Here is a 19,154-nt window from a genome sequence, read left to right on the forward strand (position 1 = left end):
CTAAAAGATTCCATAACTTACATTTTGATCCAAACAGGGAACTCTCTCTCTCCTCTCTCTCTCTCTTCAGGAACCGCTTCTTCTCACTCACTCCCTCTTTCCCACCCACACTCACCTCTCTGTACTCTCTCTACATGCCACCGTGACTCTCTCTACATCCTCTCTTTACCAAAATGTCAAAACAACACTCAATTTAGATCCTTTCTTTCACTCTTCAATTTCCATTTCACTTCTTCACCTTCTTCCATTTTTTTTTCTTAGCTAGATCTTCTCCCTCCACAACCCCTTTGTCTAGGTTCATCATTTTTTCTACCTTTTTTTTAATTATTTTTTGAGTAAATTTATTATTTTTTTATTGCATGCACGATTGCTAAAAATTTAGTCTTTAATGTTTTTTTGGTGTGTTTTGTGTTTTAGGTTTAAAGGGGTTGTGCTGTTTCATTCAAAAGTGAAAACTTTCAGCTGTTTCTGAACTTGGGTTGTTCTGCAATGGGGGTTTAGGATTGGTTTTTTTTTTGAAGTGAAATGGGTAGTTCTGGAGAATCGAATATCAATGGAATAAATGCTTCGGTTGGTGGTTTGGTTTGGGTCCGGCGAAGAAATGGGTCGTGGTGGCCGGGTCGGATAATGAGTCTTGATGAATTGTCTGAAGGTTGTTTGGTTTCTCCGAGATCGGGTACTCCGGTGAAGCTTTTAGGTCGTGAGGATGCTAGTGTGTAAGTGTTTCTTCTTGTTATTTGATTTATTTATATATTGGTTTTTCACTTTTGTTTTTTATTAATTGGCTTGTGTTCTTGTGTTGTGTGCATTTTTGTGGCTTTTTTTGGTGTTACCTGTTTTGTTGATGGTATACAAGTTTTTAGCCTTATGATTGTTGATTTTGATGTTAAGGTTGTGTTTGAAAGTTAGGAGGGAGAAGAGGGGTTTTAGGTGTAGGAGAGGAGAGGGTGGTCCCTCTCTTTGTTTGGAGTTCAAAACCCCTCAATTTGGGGGATTGATAATAAAACCATGGAGAAGGGGTTTGGAGGGTTTTTAGAGAATCTCCAAATTCATTACCTGTATTTTAAAAACTCCCAAACAAGGGAGAGCTTGCCATAAACCCTCCACTCTTAAACCCCCTCCTAAACAAAGACTTGGTGTTTGATTATTTTGTAGGTTTTGTGTGGAGAGAATTGATTTTGGCATAATAGGAAGCTATGCTTTTAATAGTTTGTTACATGCTTGTCTAACTATCTTTTTTATATCTGCCAATAGCACCCTTAATTGGGTGGTGCGCTGTAGTTTTATATTGCTGGTTTGATTCTGTAGCTGCATGATGCTTGCTTGAAAATTGAAGTTTTAGTTTTTTCGAGCGTTTGAGGGGAGGGGTGGTGGCTGCGGCTTCACACCATGCAATGGATTGTTATATTTGAAACAAGCTTTTCAATAACTTCAATAAGATGTTGGTTTATATCCTAATATTGTGGAGACTTTTTTCAAAGCAATTTTACATACATGATTTTGTGTTTCTGGTTTATATTATTGGAAATTTGGAGCTATTGTGTGACGTCCTTTTTGGGTTTTCTGAGATATTAGGAAACGTTTCAGTCATGGACCATTGCTCTTAAATTGAATACTATCAGTATGTCGCACTTGTACTTGATCCTTTGTAGGATATATACTGTTTGCAGCAAAAGATCAGTGTGCATTCTTTCGACGAGTGAGACTTATGAAGTTGTTTTTATTATATTACTTTAGATATACATAGGTTATACGTAGATATAAACATCAGAGAAAATATAGATTGCATTAGCTTCTGTACACAAACTGTCGATGTTGATTCTTGAATTTGTTGGTTGATTGAGATGTTAAATTTCATTTATGTCTGCATAAGGTTTGATTTTGGAAAAACTCATTTGTTGTGCAGTGATTGGTATAATCTTGAAAAATCAAAGCGGGTAAAAGCTTTTCGTTGTGGAGAGTATGACGAATGCATTGAGAAGGCAAAGGCATCTGCTGCTAGTTTAGGCAAGAAGGCAGTGAAGTATGCTCGCAGGGAAGATGCTATTCTTCATGCTCTTGAGCTAGAGAGTGCTCACTTGGACAAGGTACCCTTACCGTTATGCTCCAGATCTGATAAATCTGGTAGTGAACACGGTGAATCAGCTGGAGAATTACCTACGATGTCTAATTCTGGTGATGTCAACGAGGACGTCACTGATGATTTGAGTGACTCTGGAGACAATTCTAATTCAGCTCCAGAATTGTCACAATCTGGTATATCTTTTGAAGAACCTAATCGTAATGGTTCTTTAAAGATGCAACCTTTGCAGGGAAGGAGGAGAAGAACACCTAATGATTCAGAAGATGATGGAACTGAAGGAGTTAAGAGAATGAGAGGACTTGAGGACCTCGGCGTTGGTGTAGTGTCAAAGAGAAAGGTCCAGGGTTCAGGTCTAACCGAGATAACTCAGCATGTCAGTGCTTCCCTCAACAATTCAATTGCAGGGAATGGCCTGCCAAACGGAACTTCTGTCAATGGTGTTAAGGGTTATTCTTCTCTGAAAAGGAAGAGATCGCAGGTGGCAAATGTTCATGAATTATTGAAAAGAAAATATCGACGCCGGCCTTTGACAAAGGTTTTAGAGAGTACTGCCATGGTATCAGTTCCTGTCACTTGTGATCAGCTTCCAAGTTCAAGCAGTCCTCCATTATGTGGGATAACTGATGGAAGGATTTCAGGGTTAGATTTTACGGATTCAAAGAGAAGTTCTGCAATGGAAATTCACAATTCAGATTGTGCCGAGGCTGCTTGTGAGAATGGGACTTCATTAATTGTTCATGACCATGGTAGTGATTTTTCACAAATAGAGCACAAGGTCAAGGAGAATGGGACTTCGGGAATACATGGGCTAGCTGACAATGATTCTTCTGATGTATTATTTGATGTGCCATTTGTTGGGGATCTAGGGGAGGAGAAACTCACTCCAGGACCAGGTACACTAGACCGTGATTTCCTCAGTGTCTTCTACTCTTATATATCTAAATGCTTTGCAGTTCATTTTTATCTCCTTGTAGCCTGCTAAATAGTGATTTTCCTTCACACTCCCATTTACTAACTTTGCCTTTTGGTTTCATGTTAGATTTAGGTGTTTAGTTTGGTGTGTTGCATAAATTTTGTAAAATAGTTTATGAACTGCTTAGAACTGTGGAACATAACATGGAATTTTGAAAAGAGAGATAAGTAAGTTGTAACAGTTGAATCATACATCATGAATTGTAACAGTTGAATAAGGTAAGTTGAAGCATGGCTTTCGAAGTAAAAAACTTAAGATATACAGCGCAGTCACTTTACTTTGCTGCAGAAGAAAACTTATCCTAAGTTCATACTTTTCCCCCTTCTCCATCAAGATTGTTGTTTGGTTGTACTTTTTTTCATGGTTATTATTTTTGTATGACTCAATATTAGTGTGCAAATTCATTATTTAAAGTTTCTTCTTCGAGCTTTAGATGTGGAGTAAGCATAATTATGGTAATTGTGTATATAAATGTTTTCGTTTACTTTCGTGTAGAATAGAGTACGATTATATTTCTTCTGTGCTGCATCATATTAGCTATATCTAGGCTGGATAGTTACCTCACATTATTGTTGCAATTTCTTCTGCTAGGTTTGTCACCCACACTTGTTTCTTGTTCATCTGGCATGCCCCAAGTTAGTGCATTGGAACCGCAATCTTGTCAAGCTAGTCCAACTGAAGCTTTTCCATTGAGAAATGGATTCAAGAATGATTCTGGTTGTACCAGTTCAGCTGCTGGTCACGATACCATTGGTGATAGAGCAGACAATGATAGTTCAAAGTGGCAGTCAAAAGGAAAGAGGAATTTAAGACATACAAATAAAAATAGAAAACAAGTCTCGAGAAAGTATGCGGGCATGGCTGGTGAATCCAGTGGTTATTTAACAGGAATTGGGAACTCGGATGGATTCTGTCAAGGTGCTGGTCAGAAACAGAAAGTTGATTGGAACGGCACAGGCGTATCCAATACTTCATACAATTCTACTTCTCAAATCAAGTGCAAGCCTGTTGCTGAAGGTCAAGCAGAAGGGTTTCGGGACATGAGCAAGCATATCAGGGGTACAGCAGTAGAAGCAAAGCTATTGCCGGACGGATCTCTCGCACCTCAGAGATCGCTTCCTTATCGCCAGTCGCGCTTTACTGTTAACTCCAGATATGAAACGACGGATTTTCCTGGAAGAAACTCTAGTTCTGATGGGACATTATATGATGTTAAACTAGAAGTTAAATCCAGCTACCGGCCACAACACGTCCCTTTGGTTTCTCTTGTGAGTAAACTAAATGGCAAAGCCTTTATCGGACACCCTTTGACAGTTGAGGTGTTGGAGGAAGGTCATTGCGATAAATTGTTGAGTGGCATTGTAGGTGACATGGAAGTCGGTGATATCTATTGTGAGGCGGAGAAGCCAAATTCAAAGTCAGTAACTAGACGCATACCATCAAAGAAGAAATCGTCGCGTTTTTCGCGCAGTAAATCTTCCAAGTCAAAAAAATCTGGGTTGTTGAATAAAAAAATTCGGAAGTTGTCCTCGTTGACCGGTCACAGACAGTCAGAAGACGAGAGAAAGCCAGTGGTAGATAAGCTGAAGGGTCCCGTTATAGCTTGTATTCCACTTACAGTAGTATTCAGTAGGATAAACGAGGCAGTGAGCGGTCAGGCACGGTCGACACACCGTGCAGTATCAACAGCAAACCAATGAAATCAGTTATTGGAGAGGGTTTACAATGAATGAATGGTGCAGAGAATTGTTTCTTTGTTGGTAATTTTTAAGAGATTTTGGTTAGAAAATATTTTATTTTTTAACTTTATGCACAGTTTGCAGCAGCAGCAGCAGCACACATTCTGCCATGAAAAGGTTGAATCTTGTGTACAATTTGAAGACATTTTTATGTAGAACTGGTAGGAGTTTCAATCACATGAGCTTTGTTTTTGGCTCTGTAAATAATGTAACATTGGATGAGAGGTAAAGATATGGTTGGTTATTTGTTAGGTATTTATCTGGTTGTTTGGTTCAGTAAGTTTATATCTACTCTCATGCTGCTGGAGTTGTAGTTGGCAATTTATTCCAAAGTCCATTATATGAATCCTACATAGGCTAAACCAAAATTGTAATTGTGAGTGGGTCACCATTTCAATTTTGTATTGTATGGAACCTTGTCATCATGCCATAGATACATATACAGATTGTCAAGAATTTTATCATTTTCTTTTGTTGTGTATGTTTTAATTTATTAGCTTCAGATATTTTGACTATTTGGCTATGATCTATATATACTAATTTTATACACATATTTAATTAGTTAGTTTAATGCATCTTTCGAAGTAGATAGTAAAAAGGAATTGTAGACATGTTTCCAAACTCTACAAACTATGGATCTTATGTTGGAGTCTGGATCAAACTATATACTTAGGTTTGTTAGGAGACGAGCTAACATGGTAGCTCTTTCTTCGAAAATTTGTTTTTGGTAAATCTAACTTCTTAGATTGAATTAATATGTCTATAAATTTATATATCAGTTCTTCTGAAGTTTGTAAATGCAAAAATAATTTGAATTTCCTAATGGAAAACATGGTTTAAGGTTGAGGGAGATGATTGCGATACTTTTAAACAGATTTAAATAAAAAACACTAACCAATTAAACATGATCGAATAAGAATTTAAACATGATCGAATAAGAATTTGGGTTAGTGTTTTTGAAATTGAACTAAACTTAATTCAACCACACATATACACATTTTAATACTCAATTGTTTTATTACTAGTATGTGGTGTATTGATTTATTGTTTATTAGTTTTTGACAATACTTAGTAGTACAATAAAAACGTAGTTAACTAATTATGCATCGTTAAAATTTGAATGAGTCGGTTTGATCTAAACTAGAATGGGATTGGATCAAATTTATTTTTCTTTGGAAACAATCTATACAATTGAACAATATGATATATTTTTAGATAGATAACCTTTTACCTCAAAATATTCAAACTAAATAGCAAACGCCTTGATCATGAATAATGATGGAGAGAGGAAGGGGTGTAAGAAGTAAAGGGGTGGTGAGAAGAGATGGAGATGAGCTTTCAAATCTTTATAAAGGTTGTATTAGGAGGTGGTAAACTTTAAAAGTGGAGGTGGTAAATTTTAAAAGTGGAGGTGGTAAATTTTAAAAGTGGAGGTGTTAATAACATTTGCCTTACTTATTTGGGTTACTAAATCATTGGTCCAATTGAACCCACAATTCGTGGATCTTTCAACGGGTCGAATTTCCCGAACCCGGTTCATTCCAATCGAAAAATTAGGGTTTCCTTATTGCAATTGCAACTTATATATAAACTCAAAGCAAAAGAAAAACCCTAGTTGTGCGTTGCAGGCGACGGAGGAGAAGATGGCGACAGTACCAGGGCAACTCATATGGGAGATCGTGAAGAAGAACAACTCCTTCTTGGTGAAAGAGTTCGGCAACAACACTCAGAGTGTTCAATTCAGTAGAGAGAGCAACAATCTCTACAATCTTAACTCCTTCAAGTACTCTGGTATGTCTCCTTTTTTCTTATTGCTTAAATTTTGATGGGGTTTTTGAATTTTTTATAATGGGTATTTGAAAAAAATTAACCTTTTTTAATTTTAAGATGCTAAGTTTTTTTTGTTGATGTTTTACTTCTCTATATGAAGTGAGGATATTTGTGATTGTATTGTTGATGTGGAAGTTTGGATGATTTTGAATTTTTGAACTTTTGAGATTGGGATTGTTGGTTAACTGATCTTAATGTTAGCTTCATTCTATTGCTTAAGAAAAAGCCATGCTTTTCAATTGTTGGTTGTAAATTTTCACTTTACTATGGTATGCTATGTAGGATGAATCCTTGTATTACAATTGTTTTATCTTGTTACTTTTTTTATGTTGATTTTTAATTTACTATGATAGAAAACTATTATATATGAGATTGCATTGTTTGAGGTAGAAGTTCGGATGATTCTGAAATCTATACTTTTATGATCTTGTGATTAACCAGTGAGGGTAGTAGAGGAGATATAAATCATGTATTTCAATTGTGAGTTGTAAAGTTTCACTTTATTTTGTTATGATATGTTGTATGGATTATTGTATTTCATTTGTTTTTTGGTTGAATTTATTTATAGAATGATATATGTCAGGTTTGGCAAACAAGAAAACTGTTACCATTCAGCCTGCTGGTAAGGATCAGGCTGTGTTGTTGGCCACAACTAAGTCAAGGAAACAAAACAAGCCTTCAGCAATTTCTCACAAATCTGTCATGAAGAAGGAGTTCAGTAGGTTGGCAAAGGCAGTTCAAAATCAGGTGTTGTTTTGTAAACTCTGTTTTGGTTAAAAGAAAACTAGAATGTTAATGGTGTATGAAATTTTGTTCTAATACCTGTAGTTTGATGTTTTATCTGCTCTCAATATCCAACTGATCTTATTACTGTTTACCGTACTATTTAGATATTGATTGTAATTCCTGTTTGTTGGTTGATGTTTATTTCCGTTGTCAATTTGTTTCCGTCCCAATTGTTGACCCTTACCCATCAATATTCAGCAGTGATGAGCCTCTAACATATAAGTAGAATCCCTATGTGGGGTTCTTCAGTGAAATATCCATGTTACGCTTGGCTTCTGAGCTATCATTTTAAAGTTCTTTCATGAATGTATTGTATTGATCTTTTCCTGATAAAATATTGTTAATAGATAAAACCTGCCTCTTTTACTGATGCTTGTTAATTTTTCTTCTCATTTAATAATTTTGGTGTCTTAATTAATCATCTTAAAGTAACTATGTTGGTTTTGGTCTGAACTTCCCCGAAATTTTGCTTTTTAACTTGAATTGCTATGATGATTAGCCTTTATGACATGCATGTCTATTTAATGTGATGGTGGAAAATAGTTTTTTTATACAAACAATCCCAATTTTAATGCTTGTTTATATCTTTTTCATTTAATATATGCGTATTAATAGTTATGTGAAGTTTGTATTTTGGTTAATCCATATATAGCCACATCTATATTTTTTAACCCGACAAAGTGATTTGCTGCAGGTTGCAGATAACTACTACAGGCCTGATCTGAAGAAGGCAGCTCTTGCAAGGTTGAGTGCAGTTCACAGAAGCCTCAAAGTTGCAAAGTCCGGTGTCAAAAAGAGGAATAGGCAAGCTTTGAAGGTCCTTGGCAGGAAGTGAAAGTCATTCTAGAACAGTTTCATTACGTTTGAACCCTTGTTTTTGTCCCACATTTTGTGTTACTACTTCCTTTGAATCCATTCTAGATTTTCCAGAGTTTTGAAATGCAATTATTTATTTACTATTCAATATTAAACCAGAACTAGCTTGTTATAGATATCAGCTTGGTTGATTTGTGTCTTGATGTATCCATTTTATCGTGATTGATATTGTTGTCAAAGTCAACTGGCAAATGAGGAATGAGTAGTGCCCTTGGCATTGAATCTTGAATTAAAACATGAGATTTTACTTTTCTAATTTTTTTTATCTTTTTTGCCGGAAGACATCAGTTTTCTAGACTTTTCCTTGAAAACAGTTGTCACGAGGATTTTTTTAGCACAAATAAAATGTTTTTCATCTTTAGGTTATTTCCATGCAACAGCTGGAACTTGGATTTGATTCAGAAAATCATATCTTGTGAAATTTTGAAAATGTTACTTCATCTTGATATAATTTAACTTTTACTTTGTAACTTAATTGTGTTCAATTTGATTTATAGATTTTAGTTGTCTCAACTATGTTTTCTTATGTACTTGTCTTTGATTTTTTTGAAGAAAGCTCTTAATTATTTCCTGTATCATCCATTTTTTTCCGGATATATTAAGGTAGCTCACCAATCTTAAATATATTTTGATCAAACACATCAAATGGGAGTAAAGATCCTCTCCATTTCTTAAAAGAAATGAATACTTTAATTATGAATGTTTTAAATGTAAAAAAGTTTAATTATGCAAGAAAAATGTCATAATTTTCAAAACACGTGAATGATTTATATATCTACAACGTTACTAACGAAAGAAATGGAGAGACTGAAAAATAGATATGGTTTTAACTGAGTCAAATGGTTAAGAGATCCAAGTATAATTCAATTTGTAATTTTTAAAGTAGTTTTGGTACAAATGGAAGTTAATTATCACTAATTTTTATGGCCATGAGTGGAACCTAAAACAAGTGAAAATTATTATAGTTGATTAAGAAAAACCACAAAATCTTAAGAAATTAAATGTGTTTTTCACTTACATGCCACTCAAGATTGACATTTCAATCAAATGTGAGACTTCTTCCTCACCACCCAACAAATAAGCGATGAGTTCATATGTAACACATGCAATAATGCTAATGTCATGATTAATGTGTGTGAGGTCTCTTTATTAAGCAAAATAATTTCAACCGTTAAGGTGTTTGAAACTTGGCTTGAACATGAAACATATGCTCGACAATTTCTTATTTGCCTCGTACAAGTAGTCGTATAATAATTCCATTGATTTTTCATGTGAAATCGTATTCTAAACCATATGCTTATTATTTGGATAGTTTGTGTGATTCGTACTAGCCGTACACGCACACACAAGTCAAAGTATATTCACGAGTTAAACTTTGTATATTACATTACATTACATTTTAATTATTTTTTACCACTTAAACTTAACCAAACCAATCGTTGAATCACATTATTACATCATATAAATCACTTATTTTTCTAATTATTCTTCGTAGTTAAGTTAACGTGGTACCTACACACATATATAATAGTGTGATAAGATATTAATTAATTTTTTCGGATAAATTATTAATTAATGAAATTAAACTTGTTTAGGAATCCATCCTAGAAGTGTGGACAAAGTCTAAAGTCAATGAAAGCAAATTATGACACGCATTCGCTACCCTTTAAAATGAGTAGATACTAAACAAAAACATCATAATTCAATTGATATTGTACTACATTAATTTTTACAAACTATTTTGGCAGCTAATAAAACAACAAAAAGTATAATATGTCTGTGAAGAAATCTCTATCTTATAATAGTGGCAGTGAGGTATCCAATTTAAAGAGCCAAAAAAGAAGACGTTTTAATCGTTGTTTCTCTTCGGTTGAGGTGGTGTCTATGGAGCAAGGGAAGAATCTTAAAGAAATGGATTCCAACAAGTTGAAAGTTGAAATCAAGAGATGGGCTAAGGCTGTTGTTGCATATGCTCGACAAGTTAGTGCCCGTTTTGGAAGATCTTCATAAATTTATCTCTCTCTTTTAAGTTTTTAACTCTATTAATTATTTTTATTAACATATATCTAATTAATTTTTATTTTTTATGCAACTAACAGTAAATACTATAGTATATTAGTATAGTACCATATTTCAAATTTGTTTCAATCTATTGAAAATATATTGTAATTATAATTTGGAATGAGAAAAGTAATCTTTTGTTTTGCTATTGAATTGCTAAATTATAGTGTGAAATGTATATAAATTCTGCATCACTTAAGTTGTATTTTGTTCTTAGTTTGTTTTATTCCTCCGAGTTTCAAAATATTTGTATTTTTTTAGTTTTCTATAGATTCTCTTACTCCAAGCAATTTTATTTGAAGTATTTGGACGTCCAATGTTTATTTCTTTATAAATGAGAATCCAAAATATCGGTATGTTATAATTTTAATGGCTTCAATTTTTTATTTTAAACACCTAATTTGTCAATAAAAAATTAAAATTACTAATTTGGTCAATAAAATTATCAAATATTAGTCAAATAAATCTCATGATTGATTCTCTTGTCGTAAATGTCAATAAATTTTAATGCCAATGTATGTAGAAAATACATTGAAATTGCATTGAACCCTTCTCATGACATGCTTTTCTGTCTGTAGAAAATAATTATATGCTGCTGTCTCTATTATCACTACCAGAATGAATAATCCAACATTTGTGTCAAATGTCAACACTGTAATTAAAATACAGGGTTTTTTTTTAATATAATACACATTGTATTATTTAACCAAAGCATATAGATCTCTCTTTTCAAAATATATAAACAAAAAAAATTATAATTTACAAAAATGAACCACAAGAAAAATCTCCAAGTGCAAAAATACTCCTAAAAATAGACACAAGCCTTGTTTCACTGACACTTTGAAAAGCTTTAGTAACTTCTATATTCACAATTACTACAAAATACCTTTTTGAATATACATATCAGCCATAGGAAAATATAGATAACAAAAATAACAATCCAGCTTAAGCTTTCTTTCTCTCAAGCTGGAGTGACAAAACAAAAATAACAATCCAGCTTAAGCTTTCTTTCTCTCAAGCTGGAGTGACAAAACAAAAAAAAGACTAAAACTACAATTTCTTCTTCATTTCTCCAAAATTCCTTTCTCCTCCAGAAATTGTCCTTAGAAGCTTCTTAGAACACAAATCTTGTGCCTGTGTAGTGTGTTTCGCACGGTGCGCCCTTACCCAAGCAGGTTCCTACAAACAAAACAATAACTTAGTCATCTCCCACAAAACACCTCTTACATGAAAACGTTGTTGTCAAATAGCGGCACTTTAGTGTAGCGGAATTCGAAACAATCACCTCAGGAACCAAGCGAGAGAAACCAAACTTAATCACCAAAAGGACATGTTCCATGATTAAGATAGCTGCAAGTCCAGGTTCTACTTTCCATTTTCCTTCCTCGTCATATAGCCATGCCAAAAGAGCACAGTTGGTGCAAATTGACATCAATATGAGAAACTGCAAAATTGAAGGATATCCTCAAATGATCAGTGAGATATAAATCAAGTATACTTTATAGTGCGGCATCACATGCGAAAGAATGCAGTTTGAATGATCTATCTTTAGACATAATATATAATGGGACTTATTGGCATCAATTGATTCATGTAGGCACCTAGTCGGAAAAGGCATGCTTAAAAAAAGTTGAATTTTGAAATTTTTGGCAGATTCACAATCTATATAGTTGCTTATTTGGTAAACAAGAAATCTAAATTATCAGCAATATAAAGTGAACCATCCAAAATAACAATTGACAGAACCTTCAAAAGTCGCATAAAATAAATACCTGAAAAATGTTAAGCCAGGCTCCTACTGTTGCTGCGGCTCGAGGAACAGGCCGTCTCAAAATTGCTAGCAGCTTCAGTGCATCGGTCCTGATTTCCATAATGTTGTTCTGAACAGGTAAGGATCGAGTTGTCAACGACATAACATTTCACAAAAGCTTAAAATGAATTAAACAGCATTTATAGCTACGGTGAAAAGTGTTTAAGCATTTCTACAATCAAAGAAAAAACAAGGGGAAGCTTTACACAAGCTCTATATAAACTGTTTTCTATAAGCCTTTATGGGGACTTAGGAAAATAAACTGAAAACAGTTTATGGACATATAAGCTATTTTTAGAAACTTTTCTATGACCTTATTTGAATAAATAACTTAATTAAACACTTCTAACATATGCACATATCATTTTACTGCCTGGGTATAAGCTATAAGCTGTTGTCATAAGCTATCACGATAACTTATGGACATATTAATAGCTGTGAACATAAGCTCTATCAAACAGTCTCACAAGTGTTTATTCTTATGCCAAAAGATAAGTCTAAATAAGCCTCCGAAAGTAAGCTAGGAAAGACAAAAGCATTTATACCACAGCGGCAAAAGCAAATGCAGGTGGGAATGCGCAAGCAAACATCAAAATCATTCCAAACTGCAATGCCAACTCTAAGAAATCTGCAACCAGGTTAAAATAATCTAAGTTAGATCAAAGAAACAACATTAGCGAAACTACGCTTTTTCGTTCTAACTATGGCATACACACGTTCATCCAGAAGAAATGTGCCATCTTTAAATATCACATGCAATTTGAGAGTATGATGGTTTTGGAAGTACCGTCAAATAACCCATCTTCAAGCTCGTCGCCAATGCTGGCAGAGTAAGAAGGCTTGAGGTATTCTTTCTCTACTCTAGAACTAAACTGAATTTTATCTGTTGATTCTCCTTTCTCTTTCTTTTTCTTGTGTCTTGAAAAATGAAAGATAAATTAAAAACTCTATGGTTGTAATATGGTATAAAAAGAGTACCTAGTATAGTTCATGTCTAAAGGGATAATTAACGCTTACCGAACACTGTACTTTTTGTAGCTGTATTTGAGATAAGGCAATGAATTTTCCACCATGTTTTCCAACACCTGAAAAAAATGGTCTGTTACTCCACACTAAGTTGAAAAAAACTCAAAAGTAAATAGAGAAAAAAATTAGAAAAGTAAGTGGAAAAAGGGGGAAGGATGAAACGAAGATAACCTCAGACAGAAGGAGTCGTTGAATCAGCACTTTACGAAGAGTTGCAAAGTTACGGTGCAACAAGGCATGATAAAAAATCCCAATGTATGTCTGCATAAAATACAGACCGAATACCTGCAGAAGAAAGTCATCGTCTAAGTTTCATGTTAGGTATTAGAGAAAAAAATAAAAAGCACAATAGGATGTACTAATTCCCCGTTTTTACCTTGTAGACCAAGCTATCAGCCCGTTTTTCTGTGTTTTCATTGTTTTCATATTTGATAAGTTTGACAGATACCTGGCCTCCAATCTTAGTAATATACTGAATGGCGAAAAGATAAACAGCAGTGAGCCCAAACCTGAACAAAAGCAATTAAAACAAGAATCGTAAATTCATCATAATGAAATATATAAGAATTTATTTGACTGGTAATAGTTGACACTTTTTAGCACCCAATTATAGATTCTCACTTAATTACGTCGGAACCAATGACTTCATAAAGATGTGCGTATGCCAATTCAAATGGTAATTGGAGACAGATTATGCTGAAGATGATGATGGCATCATTTCTGAATCGCATAAAACGCCCTAACCACTCATATCTCTGGAATACTTCCTTTCCTTTTGCTCTATCAGTCTCAAATAATTTAAGGAGTTCCAACGGAGGCTGTAGGGAACTGCCCTTTGTGCCTGGAATCTTGTATCCTGGATCAGCTGTGACTGCAGAGCTAATAGGCCATCTGCAAGCAACACCACAACATGAGAGAAAAGTGTGAGTGTGTGAGGGCATAAAAAGCATCTAGAAAAGGGTAGTTACACCTACGAAAAGTGAATGCATTGATTCCAAAAGTAGTGAAAAGTAAATCAATATCAATACCTGGCTAAAAGTGCTGAATTTTTACGTTTCCAGAATTGACAAAACATTACGGCCCAGACTATCACCACGACGAAGAAAACAGGAAGCACTACTAACTTCATTGACCTGAAATGTAATAAGAAGTCATACAATTATTTGGCTAATGAGCTCCGATTAAAGACAAATCGTTCGGAAAAATCCTGACTGGAACAATCCTTGACCAACCTTTACTTACATCCCGGCCCAACACCAGGTTACCAAGGCCCCTTCCACTGGAAACCGAAGGGTTAAGATATAATCACTTGGCCAGATGCAAAAATAAAGAAGCTATTGGCTCACCTAAAATCAATCAATTGCAATGTAAGACCAAATGCAGCGAGGAAGAGCAGCCACCGTGTGTACATTCCAAGAAAAGCAAAATAGATTGCAATCTGCAGATTATTCGTTCATTCATAGGATAAGGAGTATGGATAATATTGTTTTCATATAATGTGGTAAAGCTAATAATTACATTTACCTTTGCCCCATAATATGAATAAATCTCATCGATCGGCTGACTTGTGAAGTCCCACCAATGAAGAGCCCAAGTCCTGAGAAGTTTCTTTCTCGTCTTTTCATCTATCAACCAAAAGAAATATTAGTTCAAGCCTCAAGTGAAAGTAAGTCTACAGAAAAATTTGATGCAACGTGTGAGTAAAAACACCATGCAAAGGAAAGACTTGCTTGACAATGTTCTCAGATTCCAATTTCTGAATGAGATTCTCCCCAGTTTCCCAATAGATTTCTTTTCCATCAAATTTAAGGGTTATAGCTGATTTGCTGTTGTTTACCTGCAAATTCAAAATGCAAGAGAACCAAAATGTTAAGACATGTCAATAAAGAGTTCATACAAGGCTGCCATTTCATAATATCATCATAGCAACAAAGTTGAAAACAAGTCATATTTTCTTTTTTCATTTAGCTAATGATTTTGAGATGTAGAGACTGTGGCTCTGTTTAGCAAGACCAAACTATAGTTTATTATAAGCTTCTACAATCAAAACAGACCTATTTGGTAACAATTTTCTCTCACAAGGCTACAGTGCTTTTTTAATATGCTACGTCAAGTAACTTTTGAACTTATAGTTTATAGCTTAAATACTTGAACTCATTTTTACCCTCACTATCATAATTTAAAAATATCAAATATTAATTTAAAATATATTTTCATGTCATTTTATATTTACCAGTAAGTTCAACTGTTAATTTGACCAAACACTTCAAATTCAATCAGTTAGCTTATCCGCTATAAGCTCATCCGCTATTTTTTACCGAAAAAAGCCTATGAATGGCTATGAAAGAACTTACAATTCCATATATCAAGTGACAATAGCAATGAAACCGCTCGCACCAACTGAAAACAGAACCATCAGGTTGTTTCACAAAAGCTTCAACCTCCTCCACCTCAAAATGTAAATCCATACCTGACATGGAGTACAATAACACAAACAATCAGTAAATCACATGCTAGCTAGCAACATTTGACACTTTGAACTTAAAACATAAAATTGTATAAGCTAAATATACATGCCCCTTCTTAGGGATTTTCATATATACCTATATGAGTCCTTTTCTTGATTTGTAGTTCAGCTGCAGCTCTCCCTAATGTCTCCAAAGGTGCAGCCAACTAAACCAATCACACCCAAGTTTTAGCTACTCCACAATAATGCTTAAATTAGACACACCAACTGATTAAAAAATCATATAGATACACCATTGTGTCCTAATGGCACATGTTAAGGATTCCACAAATAGTAATTATGTTGTGAATATCTTTAGTATATTAACAAGTGTTCTAAGGGCACACGTTTAGCATTTTCCATATACAGAAAATTCCTTGGTTACTGTCTTATGCAGTAATTTTGGTTCTATTTGTTCCTTTGTTTTGTCAATTCCTTTCTATTAGCATAAGAAAGAAAGGAACTAAAATAAATAAATTCCTTTTATGAGAAATCAAAGAAAGGAACAAATAGAAATATAGAACCAAAATTACTTATGCAGAAACACCATTAAGCATGGAATGGAAATTCTTTAAGGCATGAAAGCATATAGGAAATAAATAAATAAATAAATTTAAGAATCAATTGAATACTTAAAATATAATATATCCACAAGAATACAAAAAACAACTCCTGCCACACTAATATATATACACACACACACACAAACACTGAAGCATAAGGGTTTAAGATAGAAAGGAATTGAGAAAACCTAACCTTAATGAACTCATCTGCAATGCCAACTACTCTCTCAACTACAAACCCAACCTTCTTGAATTCCTTTATAAGAACACAGGCACAGTCAGAGGATTCATCTATTTCTTGAATGACCCTTCTTGGAATCACCACCCCAATTTCAAACACAGCTTCTTCATTTTCATTCTTATTCATTTTTCAACCTCGGTGACTCAATCAAGAATCAAGAAAAAGGCAAAAATAACAACAAAATATATTTTTGAAACGAAATTAAGAATGAATGTTCAAATGGGTAGAAGAAAGATCTTCTTTTTGGTCAAAAGGGTTGTAGAAGAATCATAAAAATAGAAGAATTTAGAAGATGAAATATTATAGGGATGAAAAAACAACATCTAGGGAAGGGAATAGGGAAAAAAGTTGCGTTGTTAAGAGTAAAATGAAAATGACGATAATTTCTAAGAAAACGGCGAAATTAGAGAATTATTTATTATTGTAATCACAAACTAAAAACATGGAAGGGTACAATGAGGATCTAAGTTCGAGGTGTTTGAGGAACGTGTTTGTGTTCTAGGGAAACGCCCTTTCGCCAACATGTATACGGTGTTATACACGTGCATCTTTGAATTATCTCCTCTTCAATTTAACAATCTTTTTTTATGTAATAAAATTTTATATCAATTGGGTTATGGAACTTATAAATTCAGAGTAAATAGTCATCACAATAAATATTTACTATAATTAATATAAAAAAATAGAAAATTAAATCATATTTATTTAAAGATGAAACGATACAATTATTACTAAAAATTTACGTATAATTATGAGGTTCTAAATTCAAAATCGATATATGATGCACTTAACAAATTTGATATTTGTCACTTGAGATATAGTTTAATCACTCAAATTATATTTTATAAAGAGAAAGGAAAAGTTACTCGTAAGAATTCAACATATAATAATTATATTTTTTTTAAAATAGAATGTACAATTTTTGAGAAGGAAACGTTTAGGATTTTTTGAATTCCAAATCTTAGACATTTTTTAAAATTTAGGAATTAAAATATTTGTAAATTTCAATCACAATGTTTAAATTGTATTTACATATAATATCAACTCATGCGAATAAACCAATAAATTTTAATCTATTTTTTTATTGTCGTTAGAGTTTGAACATGATCTTTTAAAAAATAATTTTATTTAAAATTTTAATTTAAATCAGTTAAGTTAAATATCTCGTTCCAATCCAAACTTCCAGTATAACCTTCCAATACAAATAAGTCTGAAAAATACTTCCGATCAAAATAGTTTGTGTTATTATTATGTTATTATTTTATTTATAATAATTTGTTAGTTTAGTTGGTAAAGTCAATTGTAAGCTCTCACTAATTTTTTTTCTTTACAATATTAAGAATATTTAATTTATATATATTATTAGTGTAAAAAAATATTTACATTGTTAGTGAATCATAATAATCAGATTATTAAAAATATTTAACTTTAACTATAAATAATTATATAAATATACATACACATAATTGTGATTTACCAAGGATATATAACATTTCACAAAAATAATGTATGCCAATTAATCTATTTTAAAGGTATATTTGTTTGGAAGGGTGCATAGGAGATGATTTATTTCTTTTTTCAATTAAGAAGCTATAAAATATTTCTAAAAATGAATTAAGTGTAATAAAAATGTGATATGATAATTTATCTTTTTTTGATACAATGTTCGTTTATCATATTATTGTTTCATCTTTTTTAAAATCTTTAATATATTCAAATATAAAGACTCAATCCTCCAAAATCGTCAACTCCAAAATCTAACTTCTAAAAATACCCCAAAAATAAGATATACATATGAAACAATTTCAATTGTCAATAACAAATAATTTTATTTTATATTTAAAAATAAAAAATAAAATCTATATTAAACCTTTATTTTCAACATATATGTGTAGCAAATAAACTTTTAATTTGTTTTTGTAAAATCTTTTTAACTTTTATTTTTGTAACCATCGTATTTCAAATGTTGCATGGTTGCGCTTGCACAAGAGTTTTTTTTTTTTTTTTACTTAAACTTGCACTTTTCTTTTTAATAAAATACAATTCATTTATTCAAATTGATAAAAATTATATTAATTGAAAACATTATAATTTAAAATTGTTAAAATTAAAATGAATAATTCAGGTATTCGAAATACAAATGTGATAAAACATACAAATATATTAAATTGAGGTGTCTGAAATACTTATGCTTCTGAAACGTTGATGACGTTAAAATCATTGATTGAATTTGCATTAAATTGAAGTTGACTTATCAATCTAAACCAAAAAAACACTGCAACAAGACAAAAACTAAAAAACTAAAACGCTCCATCAAAACGACAAAACCATAAATAAACACAACAGATAAATTAAATACGTGTGAAAATAACTTCTTTAGACAAAAGAGAATAAAAACGATTTACATTAGTGATTTGAGTCAAAAAATTAATCCTAAATCACATCTCTTAAAAAACTTGCACCATTTATAATACCTAAAACATTAACTTGGTTTAGAGAAAAATATTTGGTTGATAAAAATAATTTGGATACACTATTTAGACATACAAAAAATTCTAAATATGATTTAACTATATATATATATATATATATATATATATATATATATATATATATATATATATATATTTTTTTATTTTTTTCTCTTTCTATTTTTTTTA

General features: G+C 32.6%; 3 protein-coding genes and 1 non-coding gene across 4 annotated transcripts; 3 read left to right on the plus strand and 1 right to left on the minus strand.

Annotated features, from left to right (window-relative positions):
- LOC101497471 (uncharacterized protein At1g51745) lies at window positions 1-5,259 on the plus strand. Its single transcript, XM_004510284.4, has 4 exons — window positions 1-295; window positions 418-716; window positions 1,907-2,976; window positions 3,648-5,259. Exons 2-4 carry the CDS (start codon window positions 526-528, stop codon window positions 4,754-4,756), a joined length of 2,370 nt encoding a protein of 789 aa, XP_004510341.1. The 5' UTR covers window positions 1-295; window positions 418-525; the 3' UTR covers window positions 4,757-5,259.
- Window positions 5,260-6,398: 1,139 nt separating this feature from the next.
- On the plus strand, window positions 6,399-8,418 carry LOC101497139 (large ribosomal subunit protein eL28y-like). Its single transcript, XM_004510282.4, has 3 exons — window positions 6,399-6,586; window positions 7,209-7,372; window positions 8,106-8,418. Exons 1-3 carry the CDS (start codon window positions 6,439-6,441, stop codon window positions 8,244-8,246), a joined length of 453 nt encoding a protein of 150 aa, XP_004510339.1. The 5' UTR covers window positions 6,399-6,438; the 3' UTR covers window positions 8,247-8,418.
- Window positions 7,606-7,695, plus strand: LOC113787910 (small nucleolar RNA R24). Its single transcript, XR_003474429.1, has one exon. It is a non-coding gene; the product is annotated as a small nucleolar RNA R24 (small nucleolar RNA).
- Window positions 8,419-11,130: 2,712 nt separating the features above from the next.
- On the minus strand, window positions 11,131-17,045 carry LOC101496817 (anoctamin-like protein At1g73020). The gene is made up of 16 exons (XM_004510281.4): window positions 16,447-17,045; window positions 15,788-15,857; window positions 15,539-15,654; window positions 14,895-15,021; window positions 14,709-14,809; window positions 14,531-14,622; window positions 14,213-14,317; window positions 13,806-14,075; window positions 13,561-13,693; window positions 13,356-13,469; window positions 13,176-13,243; window positions 12,946-13,076; window positions 12,704-12,786; window positions 12,121-12,228; window positions 11,634-11,792; window positions 11,131-11,527 (listed from the first exon to the last, which is right to left on the minus strand). Exons 1-16 carry the CDS (start codon window positions 16,618-16,620, stop codon window positions 11,399-11,401), a joined length of 1,980 nt encoding a protein of 659 aa, XP_004510338.1. The 5' UTR covers window positions 16,621-17,045; the 3' UTR covers window positions 11,131-11,398.
- Window positions 17,046-19,154: the final 2,109 nt, after the last annotated feature.

The sequence above is a fragment of the Cicer arietinum genome, chromosome 7 (genome assembly GCF_000331145.2).
Source record: "Cicer arietinum cultivar CDC Frontier isolate Library 1 chromosome 7, Cicar.CDCFrontier_v2.0, whole genome shotgun sequence".
Classification (NCBI taxonomy): domain Eukaryota; kingdom Viridiplantae; phylum Streptophyta; class Magnoliopsida; order Fabales; family Fabaceae; genus Cicer; species Cicer arietinum.